Source organism: Sesamum indicum, linkage group LG12, assembly GCF_026168435.1.
Source record: "Sesamum indicum cultivar Baizhima isolate 11 linkage group LG12, ASM2616843v1, whole genome shotgun sequence".
NCBI classification, from domain to species: domain Eukaryota; kingdom Viridiplantae; phylum Streptophyta; class Magnoliopsida; order Lamiales; family Pedaliaceae; genus Sesamum; species Sesamum indicum.
The window spans coordinates 7,763,284-7,791,048 of NC_142668.1; the positions used below are offsets into that span (position 1 = coordinate 7,763,284).

Below are 27,765 nucleotides of genomic sequence, written 5' to 3' on the forward strand. Positions count from 1 at the left end.
AAACCCTTGTTTCCTTCTTTGACCACTCGGCACACAACACACACTTCACACACGCTGGCTGTATTATTATTTCCTCATGCATCTTCTCAGTTCTGACCCTTTTAAACAATAAAGAATAATAATAATCCTTCCTACACATTCGTAAACTTCACAAAAGCGATAATGCATCCCGCCACCGTCCCGCCACCGCAGCCCGCGACGGCGCCACCGTCCTCTTCGGAAGTTCTTGAAGAAATAACCCAACTCCTCGGCCACCTGCTCCCCGCCACTCTTTCCATCACCTGCTTTGCCTCAAGATGGCAAGTTCTTCGCTCCAAGCTTGCTTCCCTCAAATCCCTCTTGTCCGAAATCTCGGATTCCCCTCACTGGTCAGAAAACCCTCTTCTGCCTCCACTTCTGCCGGCCTTGCTCTCCACCCTCCGCCGAGTCGAGACCCTCTGCCAGCACTGCTCCGACGCTTCTTTCAGTCGCGGGAAGCTGTTGATGCAATCCGACCTTGATATGGCTGCCGGTTGGTTGTCGAAGCAGATTAACGATCTCGAGCTCCTGCTTCGCTCCGGCGTTCTCCACCAGTCCACCGCCATTGTTCTCTCTCGCCCCAATCCGAGTTCCTCGAAAGAGGAACTAACCTTTTTCATCAAAGACCTCTTCACTAGGCTCCAGATCGGTGGGCTGGAGTTCAAGCGGAAGGGCTTGGAGTCGCTAATTCAGCTTCTATCGGATGACGATAAGTCTGCCGCTCTTGTCGCGAAAGAAGGGAATGTGGGCTGCTTGATTTCTCTGCTCGATCTAAATGCTCATGATTCCCTCAGAGAACTGGCGGTTCACGCAGTTTCCTTGCTCGTTTCCTCCGGCGATTTGCCGCGGAAAATTGTTTTTGAGGAGGGGGCTCTTGGCCCCTTGTTGAGAATTATCGACTGCAGCTCAGCACCGATAAAGGAAAAGGCCTCCATGGCTGTGGAGTCCATCACTGCTGATCCCGATAATGCCTGGGCGATTTCTGCTTATGGTGGTGTCCCCACTCTAATCGAATTGTGTAAATCTGGTTCTCTCGCAGCTCAATCACACGCCATTGGAGCTATAAGAAATGTCTGTACAGTCGAAGATATTCGGGTTGCATTGGCGGAGGAAGGGGCTGTCCCTGTTTTGATACAGTTGCTCGTTTCTGGGAATGCATCGGCCCAAGGAAAAGCGGCCAATTGCATAACCATTCTCGCTTCCACGGGTGAGTATTTTCGCAATTTGTTGTTACAAGAAAAGGGCTTGCAGAGATTGTTACATTTGTTTCATGAATGCCCAACTGCCGATACTTTAGAACATGTATTGAGTGCAATTTGTTCATTATCTGCCTCGGATACCAGCTACCGAGTTTTATCTGGATCGACCATGTTTATAATACGAATTGCGGAGTTGATAAAGCATGGGAACATAAGGTTACAGCATATTTCTACTTCATTGCTTGCCAAATTGTCGATTACTGATAGTAATAAGATTGCCATTGCTGGGTGTATGGGTTCTTTACTGAAGCTAATGGAATCTGTCAAGCCTGATGGAATGCAAGAGGTTGCAACAAAGGCTTTGGTGTCACTGTTGTCAGTGAAAGCCAATAGGAAAGAATTGGTGAGAGAAGAGAAGAATTTGATGAGGCTGGTGCAAATGTTGGATCCGAAAAATGATCTAGTCTCAGAGAAGTTTCCTGTGGCGGTGGTAGCAGCTATCATGGCTGGAGGGAGCCAGGGTTGTCGGAAGAAGCTCATGGCAGCCGGTGTTTACGGGCATTTGCAGAGATTGGCAGAAATGGATGTGGCTGGAGCTAAAAAGGCTTTGCAGAGACTCTCTGGGAATAGGCTAACTAGTATATTCTCAAGGAACTGGAGGGAATAATCAGTAGCGTCACTAACCACCTCCCCCCAACGAGAGGTAATAGTTCTTGGCAATTGAATTTCAACATGAGAATTATCAGATTTATTTGATCATTCACATTTATCAAACCATAGTTTGTTGTTGTGCCCAAATATCCTCTGATAATAACCAAAAAGCAGTTGATTATTCCTTCAGGATGCTGAATTGTAACTTAGTTGCTGAGTGGGAGAACTGTTTCATTAGGTGGATTGAAGAATGGCTTTGTGAAATATGAAATAAAAGATTGTTTAATCAAGCAAGAATGGGTTGTGTGGAAGGATTCAACTTCGAGAATCACTAGTTGGGCTAGAAAAGAACTAAAAGTAGAAAGATGTTATTGGACTAAACTTAGCTGCCGATTGGTTCTCCCATAAATCATTTACGGTTGCCAAGCACATAACATAAAAGCATTGGATAGTCAGTCGGTTTGCTTCATCATGTTTGGTGTTGTGGTATTCGGACCTTGAGCCAGAATTGGCTAAAACTCATGATTTTCCTCATATCCCATTTACATAGGGGATCTTTTTTGCATGTCCTGCAAATAAAAAGCTGGTTTGGCTCCTGAAAAGGCATTAGACTATATGCGGGCCATATTTGTCAATTTCCAGTTTCAACTGAAACGCAAATATCATGTCATTCATACTATGAAAGCAAGTAGTTGGTCTTAATTAGCAATAAATACATTGACAGAAGAGAAGTAGACATCTTAATTGCAAGAGGGGTCAGGCTGAAATGTGGTATTTAATTATACCTGTATGCTATACTGTATTTATGCCATGTGAGGGACGGATACAATCCAAATTCCAACTGGTTGGGGTTCACTTTGTTTCCATTGCTGGCTGATGATCATAATGAATATGTTCCTTTGGTGGGTGCTATCTTTTCATTGCCAGACAGAATGGACCAGAAGTCACCTGCAACACATTTCTCTCATCTTATGCTATAGTTATGTGAATATGTTTCCGCTTTTTATTTCCATGCAGGAGATTGATTGAAGACGTGTAACTGTCCACAAATCGCGTACTCCTGCACAGCGAAATGAACTACATCGAATAGTTGGTATACATCAAACTTAACTCTTAGTAGTATACTGTATTATATGGGAAAAAGATTTGAAAAAGAGAAAAAAGAAGGGTTGTTTTCTAATTTTCGACAACGGCATGGATGCGGGTTTTAGTGAGTATCCTTGTGTTTTTTTCTTTTTTTTTGGGTCTGATATATAAGAATTCGTTTGATATGTATTGAGTGAAGCAGATTGTGTTTTCTCCAGTTGTTTTCTCTTTGTAATTCATTCAGTTCCTGTTTTCCCTCATAGTCCTTTGTAAAATTATTTGATGAATTCATGTATATAGAACTGAGGAATTATCTCTTGTGTTTGTCATTTCTTTTCTTTTTGGTTCTTTTTTTTTTTTTTTTGGGGGGGGGGGGGTGTGGGGGAGGGAGAGAGAGATGCTCCCTTTTGCCAAAATAGGATAGAGTTGAAAACCAAATCAACCTATTTGATGCTTAATTGAAATTGATTCATTAAATTTAGTCAAATTCAATTTGAGTAATGTAAAAATAAATAATATACTCGAAAATATTAAAGTACTTGAGTTTTATTTGTGTCTATTTGAACTAAAACTTGTTTGAGTTGGATTCAAATAATGATAACATTAGCTCAAATATAATTTTGGATTAATTACATTTAGATCTCTTTAAAAATATAAAATTAAATTTTTTTTCAAAAATAATTTAAAATTATATTTACACCCCCTTTAAAAATTCATTATTTATACATGACTTCTTTTCATTAGAGTTTTGATAAAAATTATTCAGGTTAACAAAAAAATTAAGTTTTTAAATTTACCTCTTATTTAACGTTCATATCTATATATATATATATATATAATAGAGTTGAAATAAGTATAAATTTTAATCAACAACCATTGGTTTATTATATATATTTTTAAAATATAAATTATTTTTAAAAAAATTTATTAAATTATGCACACTCGTTTGAATGTGCCATAAATACTAATTTATATAACAATCCGTAGAAAGAGTTGAGATGGAAAGTGGTCACGCGGAGAGGCAGACCAGCCGTAGATGTAGGCGAAAAGAGGGTCTGAAGGGACGGCTTCCCTTCCACTACACAAGTAACTTATTTATTCATTTATATTTTAGTAATTGTCTGTTTGGACGTGTCATTTAGCAAATCGAGTGTGTTTGGCTAAGTTTATAAGTTTCTCAAAATACCTTACAAGATATTTAAAAGTTTGTAATTTCAAAATATTTGTTTGATTAAGTTTTTTCAAAATAATATGTTTTGGATATTACAAATTCTTTAAAGAAAAGTTAATTTTTTTAATTTTTTTATAACGTCTTATAAGTTCAATAAAATTACAAAAATATCCTCATTTATATACTCGCACCCTCTCTCACACGCGGACACCCCACACCCACACCACTCTCTTCACTCTCTCTCTCTCTCTCACACACACACATAGGATTTTAAATTTTTTTTTGCTATTTAATTTTTTTAACATTTAAAAAATAGAAAACAATTTATTATTTAATAATAAATTATCATAGTTAAATAAAAATAAAATTGATATTAATATTATATTTATTAAAAAATATAAATCCAAGGCATTATTGTAAAGAATTAAAAACAGAGCAAGAGAGAAAAATCTGGAAACTCCATAGCTTGGAAAATATGAAGAATTACATGGCAGTACCGTAGCTGCAGCTTCTCTAAATAGCTGCTAAGAAGCCGTTGAGGAAAACAAAATAGTGCATGAAACTAGTTGCACAAACACACCTCAACAGAATGGGAGAATCGAGCGCAAACATCCGCATATTCTTTAAGTTGCTAGGACACTACGCTTTCAAGCTTCTATTCCCATTAAGTATTGGGGCATCTGAATACTTCGAATGAACCTACTGCTCAAGTTGAAAATGACTAGGCCATGAGAAATCACTCTGCTTCCAGATCATCTCAACGACTTTGTAGTTATTCTACAGTCACCAACTTCTTGGGGACAAAGGTACCAATTTTGGTTACTAATGGTAGTAAAATCGAGACTCAAAAGAGTTTCTACGAACACGTTTCTAATGAGAGTCAATTGGACTTTACTAGCATTTACCCCCTCCCCCGTCGCCACATGAGCATCCACTCCATGACAACAATTCATCTAATACTTTATCCTTAGCTTCTTATATAATATTTGATGATTTATCTCGACATCATAAATATTTTTGTGGGAGCTATCAATTGGAGGTAAAACCAAGAAGCTATATAGATGCAGTTCAAAGTGAAACAGTGGAGAGAGGCAAAGGGAAAGGAGATTGCTGCTCTTAAGGCCAACAACATGTGGACACTTGAGCCCCTACCTGAGGAGAAGAAACTCATTGATTATTGTTGGGTATATAAAACCAAACACAAGGTAAATGGGATGGTGGAGCAGGGCATGCTTTATGCCTTGGGTGGCATCCATCAGGCTGAGGAGCTCATACCCGTAGGTGGAATGCACTAGTTGGTTTGTCGTTGGTAACAGACAGAAATCTTTAGGGCATGCCTTGTTTAGGTCATGATAATCGACACCATATTCGTCATCTATCTCCTCATTTGGGCACAAGCGCCACATTGGGAGCCTGTATTTTACGAGTGTGCTACCTCCAAGAGTTTGTCAATTTCAAATTGGATGATCTTGTCTTTTTTACTTCAAAGTGTCGTTTCTTTTGCTTTGTTGGCTTCATAGAAAAATCCACGTTGAGATGGTCCACCATTACTTCAGGACTGATTCCTTCCAAGTTCTAGGTGCCCATGTGAAAACATCTACATCGTCCTTTAGACATTGGGTCAACCTTTCCCTAACGAGTAGGCTCAAACTGGGAGCCTATATAGGTGATCTTGTTTGGTTGACCAGGTACCAAAATTCAACGTTCAGTAGTTCTTTTGAAAGTTGGACCCGAGTAGGGGCTCTTTCCTTGGGGTTCACCTCCTTGCTTGAGATGGTTGTTTTCCTTTGGAGTATCTTAGATCTTCTCGGTCGATTTCTTGAGGTCCCCACTTATGTCCATTTCGTATGGCCTCTATGTAAGATGAGACTAAGTGGTTTGAAGTTGGTCTCTGGCTACTTCCCCTACACCGTCTTCATGAGGAACTTGATCCTCATGTTGTACGTGGAGACAATTTCTTGGAGGGCGTTAAGAGTTAGCCTACCCAGGATGATGTGTATGTCGTACGGACGTCCACTACCAAGAATTTGACCATGCAAGTCTTCTTTGAGGTTCCGTGCCTAGTGACAAGGGAAGGATACCATTCCCTAGGGATGAACTACCTCTCCCGCGAAGACATACAGGAAGGTGTCGACCCGCTCCATGTGGTGTCTCCCAATTCCATCTAGTCATAGGCTTCACCAAATCTATGACCGTGTTTTAACAAATTCATCCCAGACTCCACTTTATTGTCATCCCTAATACATATCCACTTTAAAACCTAATTCATACCTAGGGTATCAAGTTATTCAAAGTCCAAGGAAATCCAAACCCAATTTGCTATGAAATCCAAGCCCATTTGTGACAGAATTAGCAGGCCGATGCCTTCAAAGGCCACGAAGCCTAAACCTTTTAATGAACGGGGAAGACCCACGTCCACCTACGGCCTGCTGGTGAACTGACCAACTCATGTAACACACCAGCATCACTAGTCACCTCAGAAGGCATGTTAACTTGAAAATATGTCGGTAGTGAGTAACTGAACTAGCAAGATCTTCATGACAAGGGTTGAATTGTCCCCAACGTGTAACAACCTCCACCTAGATAGGTGTCTTACCTACTGATGTGGCAATTCCATTTTATATTCGCATGGGATGTGGTTGACATAGCACGCAGTTAGACCAATCAAATTCCACGAAATTAGACTTTTCCTACAATCCAAGGATATGGAGATCATACCACAAACTCCTATATATCTTCAACCAGCTTCATAAATAGGAAGGCAAATAGATCAAGGGAGGTAATTAGTCAACTAGCTAATGTTTATTTTGTAAGTCAGTCTCTCAAAAACTTTCGGTTCCTCAACCAAATCGACATTTTATAGTGTTACTGGCCCCAATAAACATCACTAATAACAATGTCGAATAAATTCATTCTCCCAACATCGGAGTAGAATTGGAAAAATTTTAAATCGAGTTAGAAGAACAAACATAAATAATTAAATAAATAAAGAATTTCATCCCCTTCATCATCCACTGTGGACCCATATTATTATTATTATTATTTTGCTTTGTGATTAATATAGAATATTTGTCACCACCCTACTTAAAGATTAAGAAAGACGAAGAAGGGTTTACTTTCCGGCCAAGAATATTCATAGTATAGCTTTACAGTATTTCCCCATGCTTTGTTTTTATATCTTTATATGACTGCACACACATACACACACACACACATATATATATATATATAAAGTTCAAAAATAAAAAAGAAAAAAGAAGAAAAGAATGCTTTGACTTAGGATAAAGAGCAACTTTGGAGCCAAAAAGGGCATCTCAACTATCAAAAGTGGGACGTTTCTCCAAAAGTATGTTTTTCAAATTTCAACCCTTTCTAATGGAATATTATTTGGAATTTTTTACATATAAATTGACCACTTAAAATATTCAAAAAATTGTATATTAATTGAGAGGATCGTTTGACATTTCATCTGTTGACTAATATTTTTCTACGCGTAAATTAAGGTTTCAATTATTAAAATTTGGAGCTTATCATATGGTGTATAATATATGGTGATAGCGCGTTTTTAATCTTAATATATATATATATATATATATATATATTAATTGAAGACGTACGTAAAGTAATAAATACTTGTATGTTTGACAAATATTAAGAATAATATCGTATATGGTCTGATGTATACTGCGATCAAAGATGTAAACCAAAAAAATATTTTTCTTCTTTCTTAAAACATTTTTTGAGGCTACATAAACCCCTTCGTATTTTTGGGCATTCTCGTAATTTTACAGCATCACTCGACGTGGCAAACATGTCATGTTGACTCTTTTTTTTTTTTTTGGCTGATGTGTAATGGGCATAAACATAACTGTCCATTAAAATTAACACCGTTCAGTTTTTGTAAGTTTGACCTTTAACACGAGGAACCTTTTTTATACATTTCGTAGTTTAAGGACAACTTTACGAGTTGGTGATAATTTAAAGGTAGTAGACGCATTTTGCCTTGATTTATTTTAGGAGGTGTTGGTAAGTTTTTCCCTCCTAAACAAGTATGGATGTTAATTATAATCATAACCTGAAAGAGCGTATTTATAATATTATGATAAAAAAAAATTTATGTATTTAGATCTAACCATAAAAATTTACAAAAATAGAAATAAAGAGGGTAGGTACTAAATGTTTTTTAGTGCATTATGTTGTTATTAGGAATTTGTATAAATACTTATCTAATACACATACATGTATATAAAAAATTAAAAAGTACTTGTTTTATATACTAGCTCGCCCTCATTACATGTGATTTTTGCGCACATTATCTTTTTAAGTTTAAATTAAAATAAATATAAAAGAAATTTCTAATATTGCAAATAAAATATATAAAGTTGTACATTTCTAATTTAAGTGGACATAATTTTCATACTTGCAGATTTTTTAATTATAACTCAGTTATATATTCCAACTAATGTAGTGTGACTTGATATTAAAGGAATATCACAAATTCACTTGGAAGTAGTATCCAAAAATATCACGTAATCACTGAAAACTAAGATTATTATAAGTATTTCGTAATATTAAAATTTTCCAAAATTAAAGAAAATCTTAAGAAACAATGAAACCTGCGCATATAATTATTGTTCAATATAAAAATACTAAAAATTAAAAAAAAATAAAGATAAATATACATGCACGTCACATAAATATATATATATATTGATGGGGTAAACCCCAATTTTTATACAAGATACCGAAAATATCCTTAATGAAGGGTATTTTCATCATTTGGATGCTTAGGATCCGCGCGTCAATGGAGGGGGTCAGATAATCCACGACCCAGACCCATTTTGTGACTGAAGACCCCGACGCATGGAGCGTAGTCCGATCGAGGATGCCTATTCTTTTGATGGCAGACATGTGGCCCAAATAACAGTATCCACATGGGCTTTATAAATACCCCAAACCACCATATTTTGAGGTAACTTACATTTTATATTATCGACCTATATTTTCCAGTTCGCATATTTTTACCTCGAACAACTCTAACTTGAGTGTCGGAAGGTCGTTGTCGGGGATGAACCCGACGAATCTCATGTTCGTGTTTTATCCTCAGGACCCAATCACTAAATCTTAGGTGAGTATGTGATAGTGATCGAGATAATTACTCAAAATCGTATATTTCGAATAGGATCATATATATATATATATATATATATATCTTGACAAATATAATCAAAGGCAAAACCAAAAACAAAAATAATTAAATAACATTATGTAAGTACGTAGTTTGACAGTGTGATCATAAACTGAAAAACTATAATAAAGTCCATATACCTTTGATTATAATATATATATATATATATACATTATATAGCATATATTATTGCATTATAAACAAAATTCAAATAAATATACAATCCAATAAACTTTCTAACAATAATTTAATAAAAAAACACAAACTCAATATAATTCATGACATTAATAATAATTTATAATTCATAAATTTATTTCACAATTTACATAATTATAAATTGCATATATTTTATACAATTTAATTAATAACTATAATTAATACAATTATCTTTTCCACAATTATCCCTCCCTCACCTCTCTCTAGTCTCTATGCATTCTCTCTTTATTTCCTCCTTTCCTCTTTCGCTCTCTTTCTCCATCACTAAAACCTATGAATGGCAATTGAGCCCAAAAAATCGGGACTCTGGCCCGAACCCATCTTGTTTGGGGTGGGTTCGGTATTGGGTTTGGTGGATTTTGGGTGAGTCCGGGTCCATGGGGTTAGGACTCGACTAGGTCTAGGGCGGGGTAAGAATTTTGTACCGGACCGGCTGCGGCTCATATTTTACATATTTTTTATTATTTATTATTCATATATAATATATTATTAATAAAATAATTATGGTGTTATATATAAATCCTTAAATAATTTTGCATATATCCAGTTCTATATAAGAAATACAAAAAATTAGTTGAATGTATTCTTTGTATTATATAATTCATTATAAATCATAAAATGATACTACTTCATGAGAAAATTAATAATTAATTAGATGAACGGATACTTTAGCTTATAGAATTCATTTTAGATTGAAAACTATGTTAAAGTATTTAAATTTAAATTGATATTACTTATTACAAGAATAAAATATTATTTGAATGTATTCTTTGTATTGTATAAATCATCGTAGATCGTAAAAGTGATATTACTTGATGTGAAAATTAATAATTTAGATGAACGTATATTTTGTTCTATACAATTCTTTTTAAATTGAAAAGTATGTTAAGTTATTTAAATTTAAACTGATATTACTTAGTATTTTACGATAATTAGACAAATTTATAAATTTTGCATAAAAGTGAAGTGGGTTTGATGTGGTCGAGGTTTTTACTAAGGGATAAAAATGAAAAATTTTACCTACGGCACAAATACACACCAGGTGAAATGCAATTTTCGAGAGAGCAAGAAAAATAGTCAAATCAATGAATAGTGCTTGACTGCTTGCCTTAAAAAATTAATATTTTTTGTATTTATAGTAGTGTTGAAAATTATATGGTGTAGTAGGTTGCATTTGTTTAATGTGTGCCTCATATATATTAAATTACTTTTTTACCCTTACAAGTTAATATTTTTTATCAATGTACATCAGGAGTGGATTTGCGGGGCGAGAGGCGAGGTGAAATTATTCAAGGCGGGTCTTGCACTAGGACATACTAGCCGTAGACACACCCCGTTATCATCGCTACTAAAATCTAATCTTCTGTCCTTTTCTGCCTCTCTCTCACTCAAGAATTTTGTCACAACTTCAGATTTGGAATTAATATTACTACAAATCCCGGAGCTGCATGTTTGTATATATAATACTTGGAATAATGTTTAAGGTTTTTGCATTAATATGGGATTATATGTTGATGAAGCTCACACAGAAAGATACATTTTGGGTAGCTCTATTCATGGGAGAGTTGCAATTGCTGCACTGAGACTTCAACAATAGCAATGACAATAATGGTTGGGAGGTTTTTTATTGAGAACTTTGCAGAAACCTCCTTTAGAGCAACCCTCTTTGCACATCTCATTGCACCTTTTGTCATCCATTCCAGGTTCACAACGACCATTGTGGTTGTCGCGGCAACATGCCAATGCCCCCTCAACACAGACATGATTACTACCTGCAAAGTATGGAAACAAAAAAATTGTTATAACGCGCATATATATATATATATGAAAGGTGGCAATTTCTGTTTTGCACAGATTCTTTGACAATATTGTTTGGTAATTATAAGGATTTCTCACGTTGAGGATAAAAATGATCAGAATGTGTTAAAATGGTTGGAAAAGTGCATATTGCCAGCTTAATGGGGGATTTCAAGCAAATGTCGTATGTACTTTTCCGTCTATTTTATAAATTCCAAATTATAAGATAATACTATCAAAATAGAATTGTACATGACTAAAACTATCATCTCTCCATACTTACACTACAAAAATTATAATTATATATATATATATATGTATGTATGTATTGGTGTGTGTACAAACATACACATTTGTTTGTACGTACGTTCCAATGCCGGCATATTTATAATATACTACAAGACTAATTTTATGATATATATTATATCGAGGAGGATGCAAATACTGCAAAAGCCAAAAAATATAAATTTAAGTGATAATTTTAAATTTGTGGAATTTGTGTTGTGTTTTTTTTTTTCTTAAAAAAGAAAACATACATATACCTGTTGACAACATGAAAAGTACAATGAGAAATGGCAAAAGTTTGGAGGCAGCAATTACGAGGTATTTCGTCATTACGAAAGTATATGTGTTTGTATATGTATATATTTAATTGTTAATTTTCACATATGAAGCTCCTTTTATAGAGTTTCATAACTGTACAACAAAATATTAAAAAAGGCCAGAATAGTGATTATTTCAATTTGTGAAGATTGAGGAAATCATAGTCAACCAAATGTTTATGTAGTCTGTGGAGAACATGAAGTTACCATAGTAAAATTATTGAGGGAAAAGTATTATTTTAGTCCGCTAAGTATGCCTAATTTTAATTTTCGTCCGATAATTATGTCTATTTTTGTTCAAGTCCAGTAACTTACGAAATTGCTTACTTTTAGTCCTCTGGCAGATTTTCGGACAATTTTACCCCTATGCAACTTTTGAAAGGCAGTTTTAGTCCATAGCACTCATAGGGGTAAAATTGTCCGAAAATCTAACAGAGGACTAAAAGTAAGCAATTTCGTAAGTTACTGAATCTAAACAAAAATGGACATAGTTATCGAACTAAAATTAAAATTAGGTATACTTGGCGGACTAAAATAATACTTTTTCCAATTATTGAAATATCACCATTTGAACATATATTAAAAATGTTGCCTTGTAAACCACATATACATTATGTATCTCCACTAGATAATATGATTTGGTTATTACATCTATGTTACTATATGTTGGTCTGAATTTGACTATTTTCGAATCTTCTCAATATAAAGGGTTACATTGAATTTACTTAACTTTTTGTATCAAATCACAATAACTTCATTTGAGGATTTCAATACAAGTATAGAAAAATCTCTATAAATTAATAATATTGGTGATACGTAATTTTATTAATTTAAAAATATATTAATTGATAGATAAATTAATAATTATTAATTTAAAGAGATTTTTTTCGATTCAACGAACCTACATTATTTTTTATAAATAAAATATATACAGTATAGCGTCAAATAATTATTCACAAGTTTATGTTGCAATGTGAGAACGCAATAATTGAGCTTTTAGATACAGTAAGGAAAGATAGAAATGAAATACAACTAAGTGTGTGTTTGGTTGCAGGGAAAAGTGGGAGTATAAGATAAGTGGAAGTAAACATGAATGTATAAAAGATAATTTGGTATTTGGTTAAGGGAAAGATATGGAGGTGAAGTAAATCTCGATGTCTATGAAACCCTCTAGAGTTCAATTTTGTTTTTAAAAGAAAAAGTGGAAGTATAAGGCCAAAAAAACAAAAATGTGTACAGTTTTCATTTTTATTTACTTTATTGTCCATATTTATAAATCTATATATACAAAATTTCCCTCCAAAGTTGTTTTTTGTATCAAGAAGGGCACTGATGCTTGAACTCGAAATTCATCATGATGCGTGCGATTTTAGCAAGAGTTCAATGTTCTTGGATTTTTGTGTCGGATTTGGGCTAATTGAAAGAAGGTTCTTGAGAAAGAGGACTAGCAAAATAAAGGGTTAGCATACCGATTCTTAAGTTAGTCCCAAAATTAAGAATGAATAAAAATAAAAGTGAATTATGACGAGAAATTATGATAAGAATGAGAGTTATGTGTGCAAGATTACGAAATCAAGAGCAATAAGAAGAGTTTCTCAAAGTCTTTTTCAACAGGGGGAAAAATTCGTTGGGGGGTACTCCCTGTATTTATAGAAGAAGAGTCCTTCTATGGCAAGAGTTCGAGGAAGTACATCAGGTGAGAGGGGTCCGAACATACAGGCGGAAAAAAATGAAGTTATGGGGATAATGCTCCTCCTTATCCCTTTTAACAAACAGTTCTCGGACAAGGGGGGACTCCTCCTCCTTGTGGACTCCAATCGGATGAGGAGTCCTTCAAGCTGTAGAGTCCGACTTCCTGATGGCATCTTTCTCCCTCTGACTTGGCTTGGAAGGACCTCGGATTAAGCTTCCTCCCTGGGTCAATCTCCTCCCATTGCCTGGACTTTGGTGTAGAGGGGGGCTTTTTGGGCTGAACAGAATGGGGCCTCTCCCTTGGACCGAGCAGGATCGTAGGAGGTTCCCTTCTTGGGCCAAGCATACCGATTTGGACGAGCTGCCTTTCTCATGGGCTAGTGGATCATTACCTGGGCTTAGTGCTTTGTTTTGGGCCAAATTCTGTTGGGCCATATCCATCATGTTAGTTGAAAATATTGTTAGTAACTTTTATTTTGCTTAAACTAAACAGTTTAAAATAAATGAACAATACTTATTTTGATGAATATTTTTACTAATAAAAACTATTTTTATTCTTATTTTTACTAATAAAAACTATTCTTATTCTTATTTGATAAAATAGTTCTAATACTAAGGTTTTTAAATTTTTTATATACTAAAATTATGTAGTATAATATTAGTTTATTCATTTTCTACTACAAACAAAAAATAGTATTTTCTTCACAATCTGCTTTTTTCATACCAAACAAGGGGAGTATTTGAGATTTAATCTTCTTCAAGTCATACCAAATAATATAAGAAAAACTATTATTCTTTACCTTCCCCTCCCCATTTCACTTCCCCTCCCCCTTTCACTTCACTTTTCCTTTGAACCAATCGAACCCTAAATTAAAATTTTAAAAAACAAACAAATAACAATAGAATCATCTAGTGGACCCTCTAGATCCTCCAGCATCTAAAAAGAGCATTTGGATGCTGTTGAATCCCCAAAACTAGACCCCTCACAGTTATCAACACCCTCACCATCCCCCTCACAATTTTCAGCACCATCGCCAATCTCCTTACCATTTTCAGCACCCTCAACATCCTGTTCAACCCCCCCCCCCCCACCCCACGCCTTTCATCATCACCAATTAGTCCTCCCTCACCCTCTTCCCTGATGCTAGTTTCTGTATCCTCAAACAATGGTGAAGTGAGAATTGGAGTGTGTATGGATTTACGATTATTTTCAGAGATTGTAGGTTCATTGTGTATGGGTACTGGGTTATTTTCATACTCAGGGTTAAAAGGCTCAAAATCTGGAGTCCTGTTGGCTTCATCAATATTAGGCCTGTGCATTTCAATTCATCAAACAGAACCAAATCGAATAAAAAATTCAGTTTGAAAATTTTAAGAACAAAAAATCGAACCGAAATGGTTCGATTTCGGTTCTATTAAATTGAAAAAGTTCGGTATTTTTAGTTAAAAAAAATGAAAAACCATTTTTTTAATGATATATATATAAAAAAATAATTTTGATATTTTTCAATTGTAAAATCACTTCAACCTCAATACTTGCAAATCTGATAGTGTAAAATCACTTTAATACAAGCTCAAGCACACAATCAATTAATCAAACAAAAATAAAACAAAAAAATTCTATTATACATTTCATCAAACAGCTTCAAAGCAAATTTTGTAAGTCAAATTTTTTAAATCTTCTTTTCTTTGTAAGAGAGCAAAGTACCTACCTGATGGAGAAAACTGGTGGAGAGAACTACTGCCGCGGGCTGGAGATATTTAAAAATATTAGTTATTCGCTTCGATTCGGTCAACATAACCGAATAACTAATTTTTTTTTGTTTAAAAAAAATAAAAATCGAACCGAATTTTTTAATTCAGTTTTCGGTTCGGCCAGTTTAACCATTTTTTGAACACCCCTAATCAATATGGTGCATTATTGGCTTCATCATTTTCAGGTTTAGGGTTAAAGTGCTAAAATTCTTCATTATAAGGGAGATATGGAATATGTTCATCTTGAGAGAGTATACTATCGTGTGTATTAACAACTACTATTGGGCCTTGTTTCTCTTCAAAGTAAATTGAATTTACACTCAGGCCCTTAAAAGTCATCAATAATTCTCTAATCCCGTCATCCTCATTCAACCTCCTAATCCCATTATCTAAAGTGTGTCTAGGTAAATAAATAAAAATATATGACAATATTAAGCCCATCACTCCCTGCCTTGGCATACATATCTAATTAATTCCCAATAATACAATCTTTCCCTATCTACATTAGGGAACCACACTCTAATACCACCTATATACCTAATTTTGGGCACCCATTCAATGACTCTATCAACCCACATATCAAAATCAGCAAAATCAGCCAACACCATTTTTGCAGTTAAATATAACAAACAAAAATACTCAACAATATGTACAGGTGGGGACAAAAATATAATCAGTATCATATTTATATTTAAATTAAAACATAATAACTTTATAGAGCATTGAGTCTTATTATATTCACAAGGTGTGGGGACAGAAGAACAACCAGCCCACACCCTTTATCACATACTAATAGCCGTCGCATGCAGTTCTTGTCAGCATTATTCTTTTTAAGTATAAGCTTAAATAAACACACAAATTCTTGTAATTCTAAATAATATAAAATTGTACATCTCTAATTTGAATGCACACAATTTGCTTACTCGTCAATTCTTTAATTCTAACTCATTTATTGAACTAATGTACCACAGTTTGACACTAAATGAATATCCCAAATTGACAAATTCAAAATGCCAATATCTTCAAAAGATTAATCACTTAATTCCTCAAAAAAAAAAAAAAAAAGAATGCATATATTGTTGTTCTTGAATGGACTTTCTGCTACACTATGCAAAAAGAAAGACATGCATTTCAGTTTCTTAAAAAAAAAAAACAATATTTCCTTCTCCTATGCAGCATAAATTAATTAAAGAGAAAAATGCAAGCAAACCCCTTGTGATATTGCAAATGAGTAAATTACCCCCTTATGAAAAAACAAATAGTGATTTACCTCGTATTTTTTAAAATACAATAATTTATCCTTATATGATTTCTAAAATGAAGCAATTTACCTCCCTATATAAGGAGGTAAATTACTTCATTTTAAAAAGTATAGGGGGGTAAATTGCTATATTTTTTTTCATAAAGAGATAATGTATTCATTTTCAATATCACGGGAGGATAAATTGCTATCCACCCGTTAATTAAACCTCAATTACACATGAAAACAAAACATGGGAAAACCAAAACCTTCATCTTAATATTTTCTTCAAATACAAACACATTCAGAAAAAGGACAATCTGGATTTCACATATACAAAATCAACTCAATTTGTCCATTCTCATATACAACATAAATCAATTAAAGCTCAATACCACCACATGAAAGAAACTTAATAATAGATAAGATACAATAGTAGAAAACTATATGGGTTAATAGTAATTCACCCTCCCGTGATATTGAAAATGAGCATATTACCCTTTATGAAAAAAATATAGCAAGTTATCTCCCTGTACTTTTTAAAATGAAGCAATTTACCCCTTATACAGGGAGGTAAATTGCTTCATTTTAAAAATCATAGGGTTTAAATTATTGTATTTTAAAATATTCAGGGAAGTAAAACGCTATTTGTTTTTCATAAAAGGGTAATTTGCTCATTTTCGATATCACAAGGGAGTTGCTTGCATTTTTTCCGAAAACTAAAAGAAATGGACATAAAGGAGAAAATCGAAAAGATAACGATGGTCTCAAACTTGAAACTCAATGACACTTCAAAAGAACTCAAAGAAAACAAGTTATTCCCCGTAGATTTGCTGGTCAGCTTCGCATTCAACTGAAAAAGTTGACAATTTACAAGCCTATGATCATTCGCATGATCAAAGTTAACATATAAAGGAAACATTTACATTGAAATCAAACATTGTTCTAATTAATTATGAAATATCCTATATCCCTTCAAGAAATAAGTGGGATTAGGCCAGTTAATGGTTTTCATTGTAAGAGAATCATATCAACTCGTTTGAGAAAATTATTTGTTTAGTTCTTTAAATTTATTGTTATTAATTTTAGTCTTTAAAATTTACCCGTTTTAGTTTTGATCCTTTAATCTAATTTCGAACAATTTTACCCTTAGACAATTTTTCAAGAGCAATTTTAATTAGGCCTGACAACTAGTCGAGCTCGACTCCTTTTGTTGAGCTTGAGCTCAATCTGACGAGCTTGACTATTTATTGAGCTCGAGCTCGATTTTTTAATTTTTTTTGTTTTTTTTTGTTTATTATTATTATTATTATTTTTATTATATTAAATTATGGGAATCACCAATTTTTTACATAGAATTGTAAGTAATAAAATAGATTGTATAATGCATACTATATTATTATTATTATTAGATTAAATAATGGGAATCACCAGTTTTTATATAAATTTATAAGTAATAAAATAGATTGTATAATGTATACTATATTATAAATATACCAAAATATAGTATAAAATTCTAATTTATTGTTATAAATATAAACTACTGATTAATTTAGTAGTAATATAATTAGTAAAATGTACAAAAAAAGAATCATTCTGAACAGTTTAAGTCATAGATTAGTATCAATTATCTGAAATAATGCAATTGAAATACATATAAATATTTTATAATTGAGATTAATATATGTTCACAATCTGCAGAAAATTTATATATTTATAAATGCTAGTATTACATTGATGTAACTATCATCTTATATTGTTGAACAACATGGGTTAATCGGACTATCAAAATTCAGATTAGACCGTTAGATATGATTATACTTATAGAAAAATACACTTGGTAAAGTTTTAAACTTATTAGATATCGTACTCGAAACATAAGAATAATCATTCAAGTCGGTGTATCGTAGAATCATGCCATGTGATTTTAAATCAAACCGTTCGATATGATCTAATGGACACAGTCTTACATATTTATATATATAAATATATATATTTAAATTTGGTGTGAATCGGGTAACCAAATTTTAAAATATCGTAATTATTGATTAAATTTTTTTATCTTATTATATATATATTAAAATTGTTCAACCATCACTATCATTATCATTATCATTATTTTTAAATTAATTCATAGGAATCACTAAATTTTGACATAAATTTATAAATAATAAAATAAATTGCATAATGCATAGTATGTATTCTGATATAAATATAAAACTCAAAAATAGATAAAAAATTATAAGTAATTACTTGTCAATTTGAAAAAAGTATAACGTAATACAAATATATATTAAAATATAACATAAAGTTTATATATATCATATTAAATAATAATTTTAATTACAAAAAATATTATAATTTACTAAGTTGTTGATTAAATTATTTTTGTATAAAAATTAAATGTATAAATAAAAGTATCATAAATTTATATCCAAAATAAAATATATGATCTTGATTAAAAATTATAATTTATGGTCAATTTTAATTATAAAATTGATCAAATATTAAATATAAATTAAATATATAAAAAAATTTAAAAATAAAAATATATATATAAAAAAAAAAGAAAAAGCTCGCGAGCCTGGTGAATAGACACAATTGAGCTCAAGCTCAAAGTCGAGCCTCGCGAGCCGGCTCGACTCATCTACCACGCGAGCCGGCTCGACTCATCTGCCACGCCTAACTTTAATCTATATATATCCATTCATTTTGTTTTATTCATTTTAAGCTTCGCGAGCCGGCTCGACTCATCTGCCACCCCTAACATTAATCCATATATATTCATTCATTTTATTAAAATTAACATAAATGAATTAAAAAAATTTAAATATATACAGAGATCAGCAGTGGACTATTACTAATACCAAGTAATTTTGAAAATAAGCTTTTTTCCTATTTTCCAAAGAAAAAAACAAACTACAAAAATGAAATAGGAAGAGGAGGGCGAGGGGCAGAGTGAACACTGAACACCCCTCTTGCCTTCCAAATTCTTCCATCCCCATTACTTTCTCTACTCAAACCCGGTACTAGGGTTTCTGTTTCTCTCTCTAAAATTATGCATAAAGCTGGATAGAAATTCAGCTGTGACGCAGATACGTAATTAATTTGTTTATCTCTGCTTATTTTTCTTAAATTTCCTGAAAAGCCGGCGTATTTTGGCTGGTCGGCTGAGAGAAGAGGAGGAGATGGCAAAGACGAAGCCAGGAAGAAAAGACCTCGATTCTTACACTATTAAGGGCACCAACAAAGTCGTCAGACGTACTTCCATTTTCACTCTTGCCGCTACTTTATTTGTCCTTGATTGTGTTTTTTCTTTTTTTTTTTTTCTTTTGTTTTTCTTTTTTGGGTGTTCTTGTAAGTTCTGGCGTCAATGCTTAACTGCCCAGCACTTGTTTTGCTACTTTGAGTGGTGTAAATTCGATCTTGATTTTGTTTTTTGGCGTGGTTGGTTTTGATATACTGACTTATGCGCCCTGTCACACACGTCCGAACACGGACTCATTTTGTTTTGCTAACTTCGTCTTTCACAATGTGGAAGTGTAATTGAGTTTTGGAGATGATTAGAATTGATATTGCTGGCTTTTCCGCCAGAATTTTGTGCAAATTACCATGTCCAGCCTTTAAGTAATTGGTGTGATATGCACTTGACATGAAATGAACGGAATGAACTTGGCTCCTTCTAAGCTCATTGATTATATCTCTACATCCCACAGGAATGCTACTGGTTCTGCTAGAATTTGGCGATTGAAGTTTTTTGTATGTTTTTCGCGTCTACCGGTCTTCCACCTATATTGTCTGCAAAACATTAGGTATTTTGTAAAATTTAATGTTTTAGGAAACTAATTCGGGAACGTACAATATGCATGTGTTATGTCTAGGTGCCACATTATCTGGGTGTCTAAATTCAGTTAATAATCTAGAATTATATGCTCCACCGTGCATTTGACCATGTCAATTTCATGCTAACATCCAAATTGTGTATATTCCGTATAGTTCAGTTGAGATGAACTTTTGCAGTTTGCTGGACTAAGATATGTGGGTGTTTCTGTAGCGGGGGATTGTGTTTTGATGAGACCCTCTGACTCAGACAAGCCCCCCTATGTGGCGAAAGTGGAGAAAATTGAGGCTGACCATCGGAACAATGTGAAAGTCCGTGTAAGGTGGTACTACCGCCCTGAGGAATCCATAGGGGGTCGCAGGCAGTTCCATGGTGTGAAGGAGCTGTTCTTGTCAGATCACTATGACGTGCAGAGTGCCCACACTATTGAAGGCAAGTGCATTGTGCACACATTTAAGAACTACACAAAGCTAGAGAACGTGGGTGCAGAGGATTACTTTTGTAGGTTTGAGTACAAGGCTGCAACTGGAGGCTTTACTCCTGACCGTGTTGCTGTGTGAGTCTCACTTTTAGAATAATGAAAATTCAGATGGATACTGAAAATACAGAGAACATGATTTGTGTATCTGATGTTGGATCCTCTTTTTGATTTTGTGATTTTGAAGGTATTGCAAGTGTGAGATGCCTTATAACCCTGATGATCTCATGGTGCAATGTGAAGGATGCAAGGACTGGTATGATTCTTCTGATCTATATGCAATGATTCTTCTGTTCTGTATGCAATGAACACTTGATTATGTCTGGTATGAAAGTGGGATGTGAAAGATTTAGATCCGTTCATTTAGTTTGAGTTAGGAATACGATGCTACATGATGAGTTCTTCAGTTTTCTGTCATCCTTAGGCTCTGGATTTGTGCTTCTGAGATGTTCTCCTTCATTTTATATTTTTTTGCTTTCTCTTGGCCAAGCCACACCTCATTGGTTCAATGTTTTTAAAACCAAACAGATGTAAAGCCAAAGAACCAACTAGGTTATTGGGTTCCTGGTTAGAGAGGTTGGATCACTTTCAAAGAATTGGTTACTGGAAGATGTCATATATATAAATATCATATCTATACGTATAACATATGTATAAGTAATATACACATAAATATAATATTATCACCTCAAAAATGAGCTTATGTGATATCCAGACATCCAATAATTCAACAAGAAAGAAGAATTATCCTACAAATCAAAAGAAACTCAACTAAAATTGAAAGAAAAGGAGAAATAAAGTGTGGGAACTACATGCACCACTTGGCGTTAGGTTTAAGACCAGGAAGAGGACTTTTCTCTTTTCTTTATTCATTTCAGCAAAAATTAGGGTCAAACCAGTTCCCCAGTTTTTTATAAATTGAGTCCACACATAAAAAAGAATATCATATCATCTACAATCAACTATTTCATTCCCTGACCAGCTGACCTTATGCTTATACCTTAAATTCCATTTTCCACTTCCACATAATAGTAAATCTAATTGCTACTGAGATTTGAGAAGAAAAAGATGCGTATCAACTCCATCTTCTTCACTGTCATTCCATCAAGAGACCTAGCAATTTTCATCTAGAAAGTAAATAGAGGCAATTCCCCATCATAGCAATGATTTCCCAACAATTTGATGGATTTGGAAGTGTTCCTACTTAGTACTATGATGAAGACACATGTGCCATTGAGTGGTCACCAAATTCACATAGAACCTAGAAAGAGATATATCAGAAAAAATTTGCATGGCCTAGTTTTACTTTAATTTATATATTTTTTTAATTTCTTCTTTTTGCCAAGTTCTTATCAACTAATTGTCTTAAGAATGCATTATTTATCCTCTCTGATAATTTGCTTTTTTCTTCGATCTTCTATTTCCTGTTGGAATTAGAGCTTGGAGTGTATGTATAATGTAGTTGTTTTTCCATTGGTGTTGTGAAAATTTCAACTCTTCCTTGACTTACTGGTGTTAATTATTCTTGCAATGATGATTTAAATTTTTAGCCTCTTCGATCTTCCAGTATGATTGTCAATTGGAGCCCAGAATTATGAGTTTTTGTGCAATGTTTGTTTCTCTTTTTGGCTCAGCTTGAAAATTGGATAGAATTGTGCAATGCATTTGTCTGCAATATTTCCCCCGATTTGTGTCAACTTAAAAACACCCCATATTATTTTTTTCTCCCAGATTATTTACCCATACTTGTACATTCTTATAAATACAAGTTCATATGTAATTAATTGAGTATACATGAATATGCATGCATATGTAAATATTTGTTTGTACATAATTTTTTCTTCACGCTTTATCCACTGCCATATTCTATTTGTAAAGTTCATGGCATGTCACAGTTTCTATTTTGCCCTGATATAAGTCCATATATTATACACCATCTACCAGAAAATGTTGGTCTAGTTTGAGGGCGTAAAGTTTTAGATAAGAGTTGAAAAATATAGGTTTGTGTTTTTTAAATTATTATTCTTTAAAGTAGTGACTGAGAGTTAGTGATACCACATCATTACTTTAACTGAAAGGATAATCTAGGAGAAAAGTTTCTGTTTTTAGGAAATGTGTTAGGACATCCTAAAATAGGAATCAAGAATGATGAATTTGGGATGCAAGATATATTATTCACCAATCTTTCACATATTTAATAGACTTAAATACAGTTTTTCTCCCTCAAACTATGGGCCAGATCCCATGAGCCTCTTAAACTATTCAATGTAACACTTTCCTTCCTTAATTTAGTTATCAAGGCTTTGACCAAGCAACAGTGCTGACATTTTTCTGAAATTTACAAATTTATTTTCGACATGTAAAAGTATTGTTAATATGACAAAATTTCCCTTGTTTAATTGCAAAAAAATGTTTATAATTTTCTGGTGTCCAAAATGTGCACACATGCACTACATTTCCTACATTTACATTTTATTTCAAAAACTATCAATGACATTGACATTTAAACATGATTGTTGTGAATTTAATAACCAATTGATATTTTTTTAAATTAAAAGGCAATTGAACAAATCAATTGTAGAAAAAACTCTAAATAGAATAATTAGTGCTAAAATATTTAAACCCAAATAAATCCTGAAATTGGAGCAGGAGATAAGGTAGTATTCTGCATACGTCGGCTAAATGCTGAAAATGGGGTCTAAAACCCCTTGCAGCCAATTCATATGTCTATATATAAGGAAGTGAGCAGTATTTTATCAAACAAAAAGTTTCAATGGCTGTATAGCGGTTTAAAGCAAAAAATCCATGCCACCTCATTAAATGTGCCTCTACTATATAATTATATTTTACATGTCATCAATCAAGTTATTATCTAAATAACTTTTTTGGAATAAATTGTGAGCGTGAGAAACTAACATCTAAGCATATATCTTGGACCACAACAAAATTATTAATATTTTTTCTGCAATTAATGAAGGGGTGTTTTTTTATATAAAAATAATATTTGTACATCTAGAAGGATAAATTTATAAATTTCATTAAAATATTAACCTTAGTGGGTCAAAGCTTCGACTGTAGTAGACGGAAAATGTTACCTTGGTAGTTTAGAGGATACATGCAATCTGGCTGATAGTTTGAGGGCGGCAAGAGTATTTAACTCAGTAAACTTATATAATAGTGAACAGTAAACATGCATAAAGAACACAAGGTTTGACATTCATAGTTCTTTTGCCCCGCATCTTTAGGACCAAACATAACTTACCTCAACCAGCCTAAGTTCTAACGTATTCATAATTACAAAACTAAACATCTACTTCAAATATGCGCAGTGCAAAACACCATGTAATATCTGCATTAGCCACCGAAAGTTGGTGAAAATCTTTTCTAAAAGAGAAACTGGAACTGCCTTGGTTTCTGAAGTGTACTGTGATTCAGAAGCTATACTATGTTTCTCAACAAGTATTTGTGCTTTCTTCTGTGCTACTCATAAAGCTTTAGGAGCTGGCTGGCAAAAGTGCTGCAAGATTTTTGATTTGGCAGTAATCTGAAGTTTTAGTTGGCAACACTGGTAATTACCTTAAGACTGTGAACTGAGAAAAGAATCCATGTAGCTAACCTCAGAGCATAGCGTAACAATGCGAGTTTTACCTAATTGACATTTTGCTATCTCAAGGATGTGAGCTTAATGGTTAGGCACTTTACTTTCATTTGGATATGCGGTGAAAGAGAATTTGGTGTCTATTTATTAGACAAAATATATCTTTATGATCCTTTGTTTTTTTCTTTCCACGCAATTCTTGTGGGTTTTCTTGATGTAAGGATAATTAGCTATATTTTATTTACCTTGATGTAACATAATATTTTAAGTTTGCTTCTGAAAACCTATATTGAGAGCTCATATATAATGCATCTTCTGTTTGAAGGTTTCATCCTTCTTGTATGGGTATGACCATTGAAGAAGCAAAGAAATTGGACCATTTCTTGTGTTCTGATTGTTCATCTGATGATGACACCAGAAGGTCTTTGAACTCGTTTCCAGTATCACCTGCTGCTGCTGAGGAAAAGGTACACTGTCACATTTAACTGCACTAATGATGAAATAATATATCTAGGATGTGAGACCTTGTTACGTTTGAGTATCACATTATGATTTAAAGTTGAACGATCACCTGGCTTTTCTTTTTGTGTTAATTGGATTTAGTTTATTTAGAGCTTTGAACACATCATGCTTTTCTTGAAGCTCTAGAACTGAGCCAGATTGGTCAAAGTGATTAGGTGCAATCTTTAACCTGAAAGAAGAAAGGAGTGATGGTGATGGACATTTTTTTAGGGGCATTAGTCTCATTGGGCCTACTCAACAGAATATTCATTGGGCCTCACCTAGGGATACCAAAAAAAATCATGTAGAGTTTTACCCATTAGTTTTTTGTGTTAATTTTTATTTTTACATAATTAGTTTCACAAAATGAAACTTTTGAAATTTAGACTTGCGTGTTTGGTGAGGATTGCTTCATTATTTTCATGTGAATTTTATCAAAGTATCAAAACAATGGAAATATAAATAAATATATATAATATAATGATTACGCAAAATTTGAGAATGTTTAGATGCTAAGTAAATCTAGTCGATTGATTTCTAAAAGTTTACAAATTAAAAAATTCAATGATTTTAAGTCAACGGGTAAATTGGTACTTTGGGGTATTAAACCTACCCATACCTATGGATATTGTATGGTGTTGGATCCTACGCATACCTATGGATATTTTAGGTTATTGGATTGTACGCATACCCACCCATTCATTTACTTTCACTGGGTCTACAGTAAGGTGTGGTCTTCTACCCATTGGGTTTGAGTATGGGTATGGGAGATTTTTTTTGGGGTATGGATAGGGTGATCTCTCTGACTAAGCACCTAACAACCACTTAGTAATTTTATTATTTCCAAAGGTTAACTTGGTCATATTCAATGTTTTTTTTTCATTGTTAGGTGGAGCCAAAGCGCAGAAAGAGGTGACAAACTGGTGTGGATGCATCATGAGGTTGTACCCCTTTTCTTGCATACTAGCTCCAGTATTGTTGTTGTATTGTGGAATTGTACAGTGCAGAGAGATACTGAGCTTGAAAAAAGCCAGAGGCTTTTCCTTATCTAAAGCAACTTTGTTATCTATTAATGCATATCTGCGCTGACTAAGAGATTACTACTTGTCTTGTCTTCTGTTAAACTACTAGTGTGACAGATACTGCCAAAATCAATGGAAATTGTGTTTGTTAGGATGCAGAACCAGTAGATTGCATTAGCTCCTTTTCTGAGAATCCGAAAGCATATTTTGAAGATGCTAATTGTTGTCTTTCATGTGCCTTTCCCTGTGTTTTTTCTCTTGGGGGCACAAAGTGACCGGGTCTAATGACTTGTTATGTTGCAAGAGTTCCATTACTTACTCATATAACAGATGCAGATGCCAATATGCATGCATAAGAATGATGGATTCCCAGACTGCCTCAAGGTTGTCGTAGATTTCCATTCTTGCTGTATCTTGTTTGCTAAATAGTACAACCCGGTTGCTCTTACAGTTCACTTTTGAAACTATTATGACATTGTGTAAGCTGGTGTTAATTTTGTGCTCAACTTCCTTTTGTTCGGCTGATCATTAACGCTGTCTTAAAACTATTAGACTCTTACTCCATTGTTATGAGTAGCTGCATTGAGATCTGGGGAGGTCCTGGGTAAAATCTCATGACCAACGGTGTCCAAGAATCTGACTGTAATCCAACCTGGAATGAAGCATAAGTGAGTTTCTTGTTTGTTTAGTCTCTGGGAAGTCAAACTTCCCCAGGTAGTATGAATAATTCTGTATTTGCGATCCTTCAAATTGACCTCCAACTGCACTTATTCGACATTGGCGACAATATGTTTGGATCTCGAATTTTAGTGAAGGATACACTACATGAAGAATGATTCATCTTCTTTTCTCCCCTTACTATGAAAAGCTTTGTGGTGTAGATTGTATGTCCTTTTCTAACTAGTAAGGTGCAGGAGTTGCGCCGGGATAATTAATATCAATCTTATTTTTATTATTTTTGACAAAAAATAGTTATAAGAATTATAAACGTATTATACGTTTTGAATTATTTTGAAAAATATAATTTATTTATTATCTCTCTTGAGATCTTGATAACTATTATTGTCAAGTTATTTGCTTCCTACCTATTTAGTTTTTTCTATCTCTTGTGAAATTTTATTTTGAACTCGTCATATGTTATGTGTACAAGTTATGACTATTGAGAATATATTTCATCTTATTTTCGTTCTTTGTTTACAAATGTTTTTATTCTATCGAAAGGTCTACTAATTTAGTTACACGAACATTTATATATTTGCAAAATTAAATCAAAGTGTTTTGAGCTTATATAAAGAATAATTATTTCTTTTTGCATCATTATATCGATAAGTCGTAAATTGATGATACAATAAATTTAATTTATTAAGAAGAGAAGATAATTAAAAGTATAAAATCATGGATATTGTTTGAAGTATAAAAGAGGTCAACAACCATATATAGTTTGTCCCTTCACATGAAAAATGTAAATAAATATTAGGTAAATTTATTTCGATACTTGAATTTTACTATAAGTATCATTTGTAATCAAGTAAACACAAATGGCTCAACTGGTAATTGAGTTGTACCATTAATATCATTTTGCTATACAATTGATATTTTTTATTTATTTTTTAAGAAATAACCATTTTTCCCTTAAATTTTAAAATAAATAGTAAATACAGTTAAGAAAAAATTGAATAAAATATCAATTAATATATTTCATCTTTATTT

General features: G+C 33.3%; 2 protein-coding genes across 2 annotated transcripts; both read left to right on the plus strand.

Moving 5' to 3' along the window:
- LOC105178627 (ARM repeat superfamily protein) lies at window positions 1-3,283 on the plus strand. Its single transcript, XM_011102137.3, has 2 exons — window positions 1-1,920; window positions 2,886-3,283. The coding sequence occupies exon 1, from the start codon at window positions 163-165 to the stop codon at window positions 1,882-1,884; it is 1,722 nt and encodes a 573-aa protein (XP_011100439.2). The 5' UTR covers window positions 1-162; the 3' UTR covers window positions 1,885-1,920; window positions 2,886-3,283.
- Window positions 3,284-19,552: 16,269 nt separating this feature from the next.
- On the plus strand, window positions 19,553-26,219 carry LOC105178568 (chromatin remodeling protein EBS). Its single transcript, XM_011102062.3, has 5 exons — window positions 19,553-19,876; window positions 20,670-21,012; window positions 21,122-21,190; window positions 24,858-24,999; window positions 25,923-26,219. The coding sequence occupies exons 1-5, from the start codon at window positions 19,804-19,806 to the stop codon at window positions 25,947-25,949; spliced, it is 654 nt and encodes a 217-aa protein (XP_011100364.1). The 5' UTR covers window positions 19,553-19,803; the 3' UTR covers window positions 25,950-26,219.
- The last annotated feature ends 1,546 nt before the right edge of the window (window positions 26,220-27,765 follow it).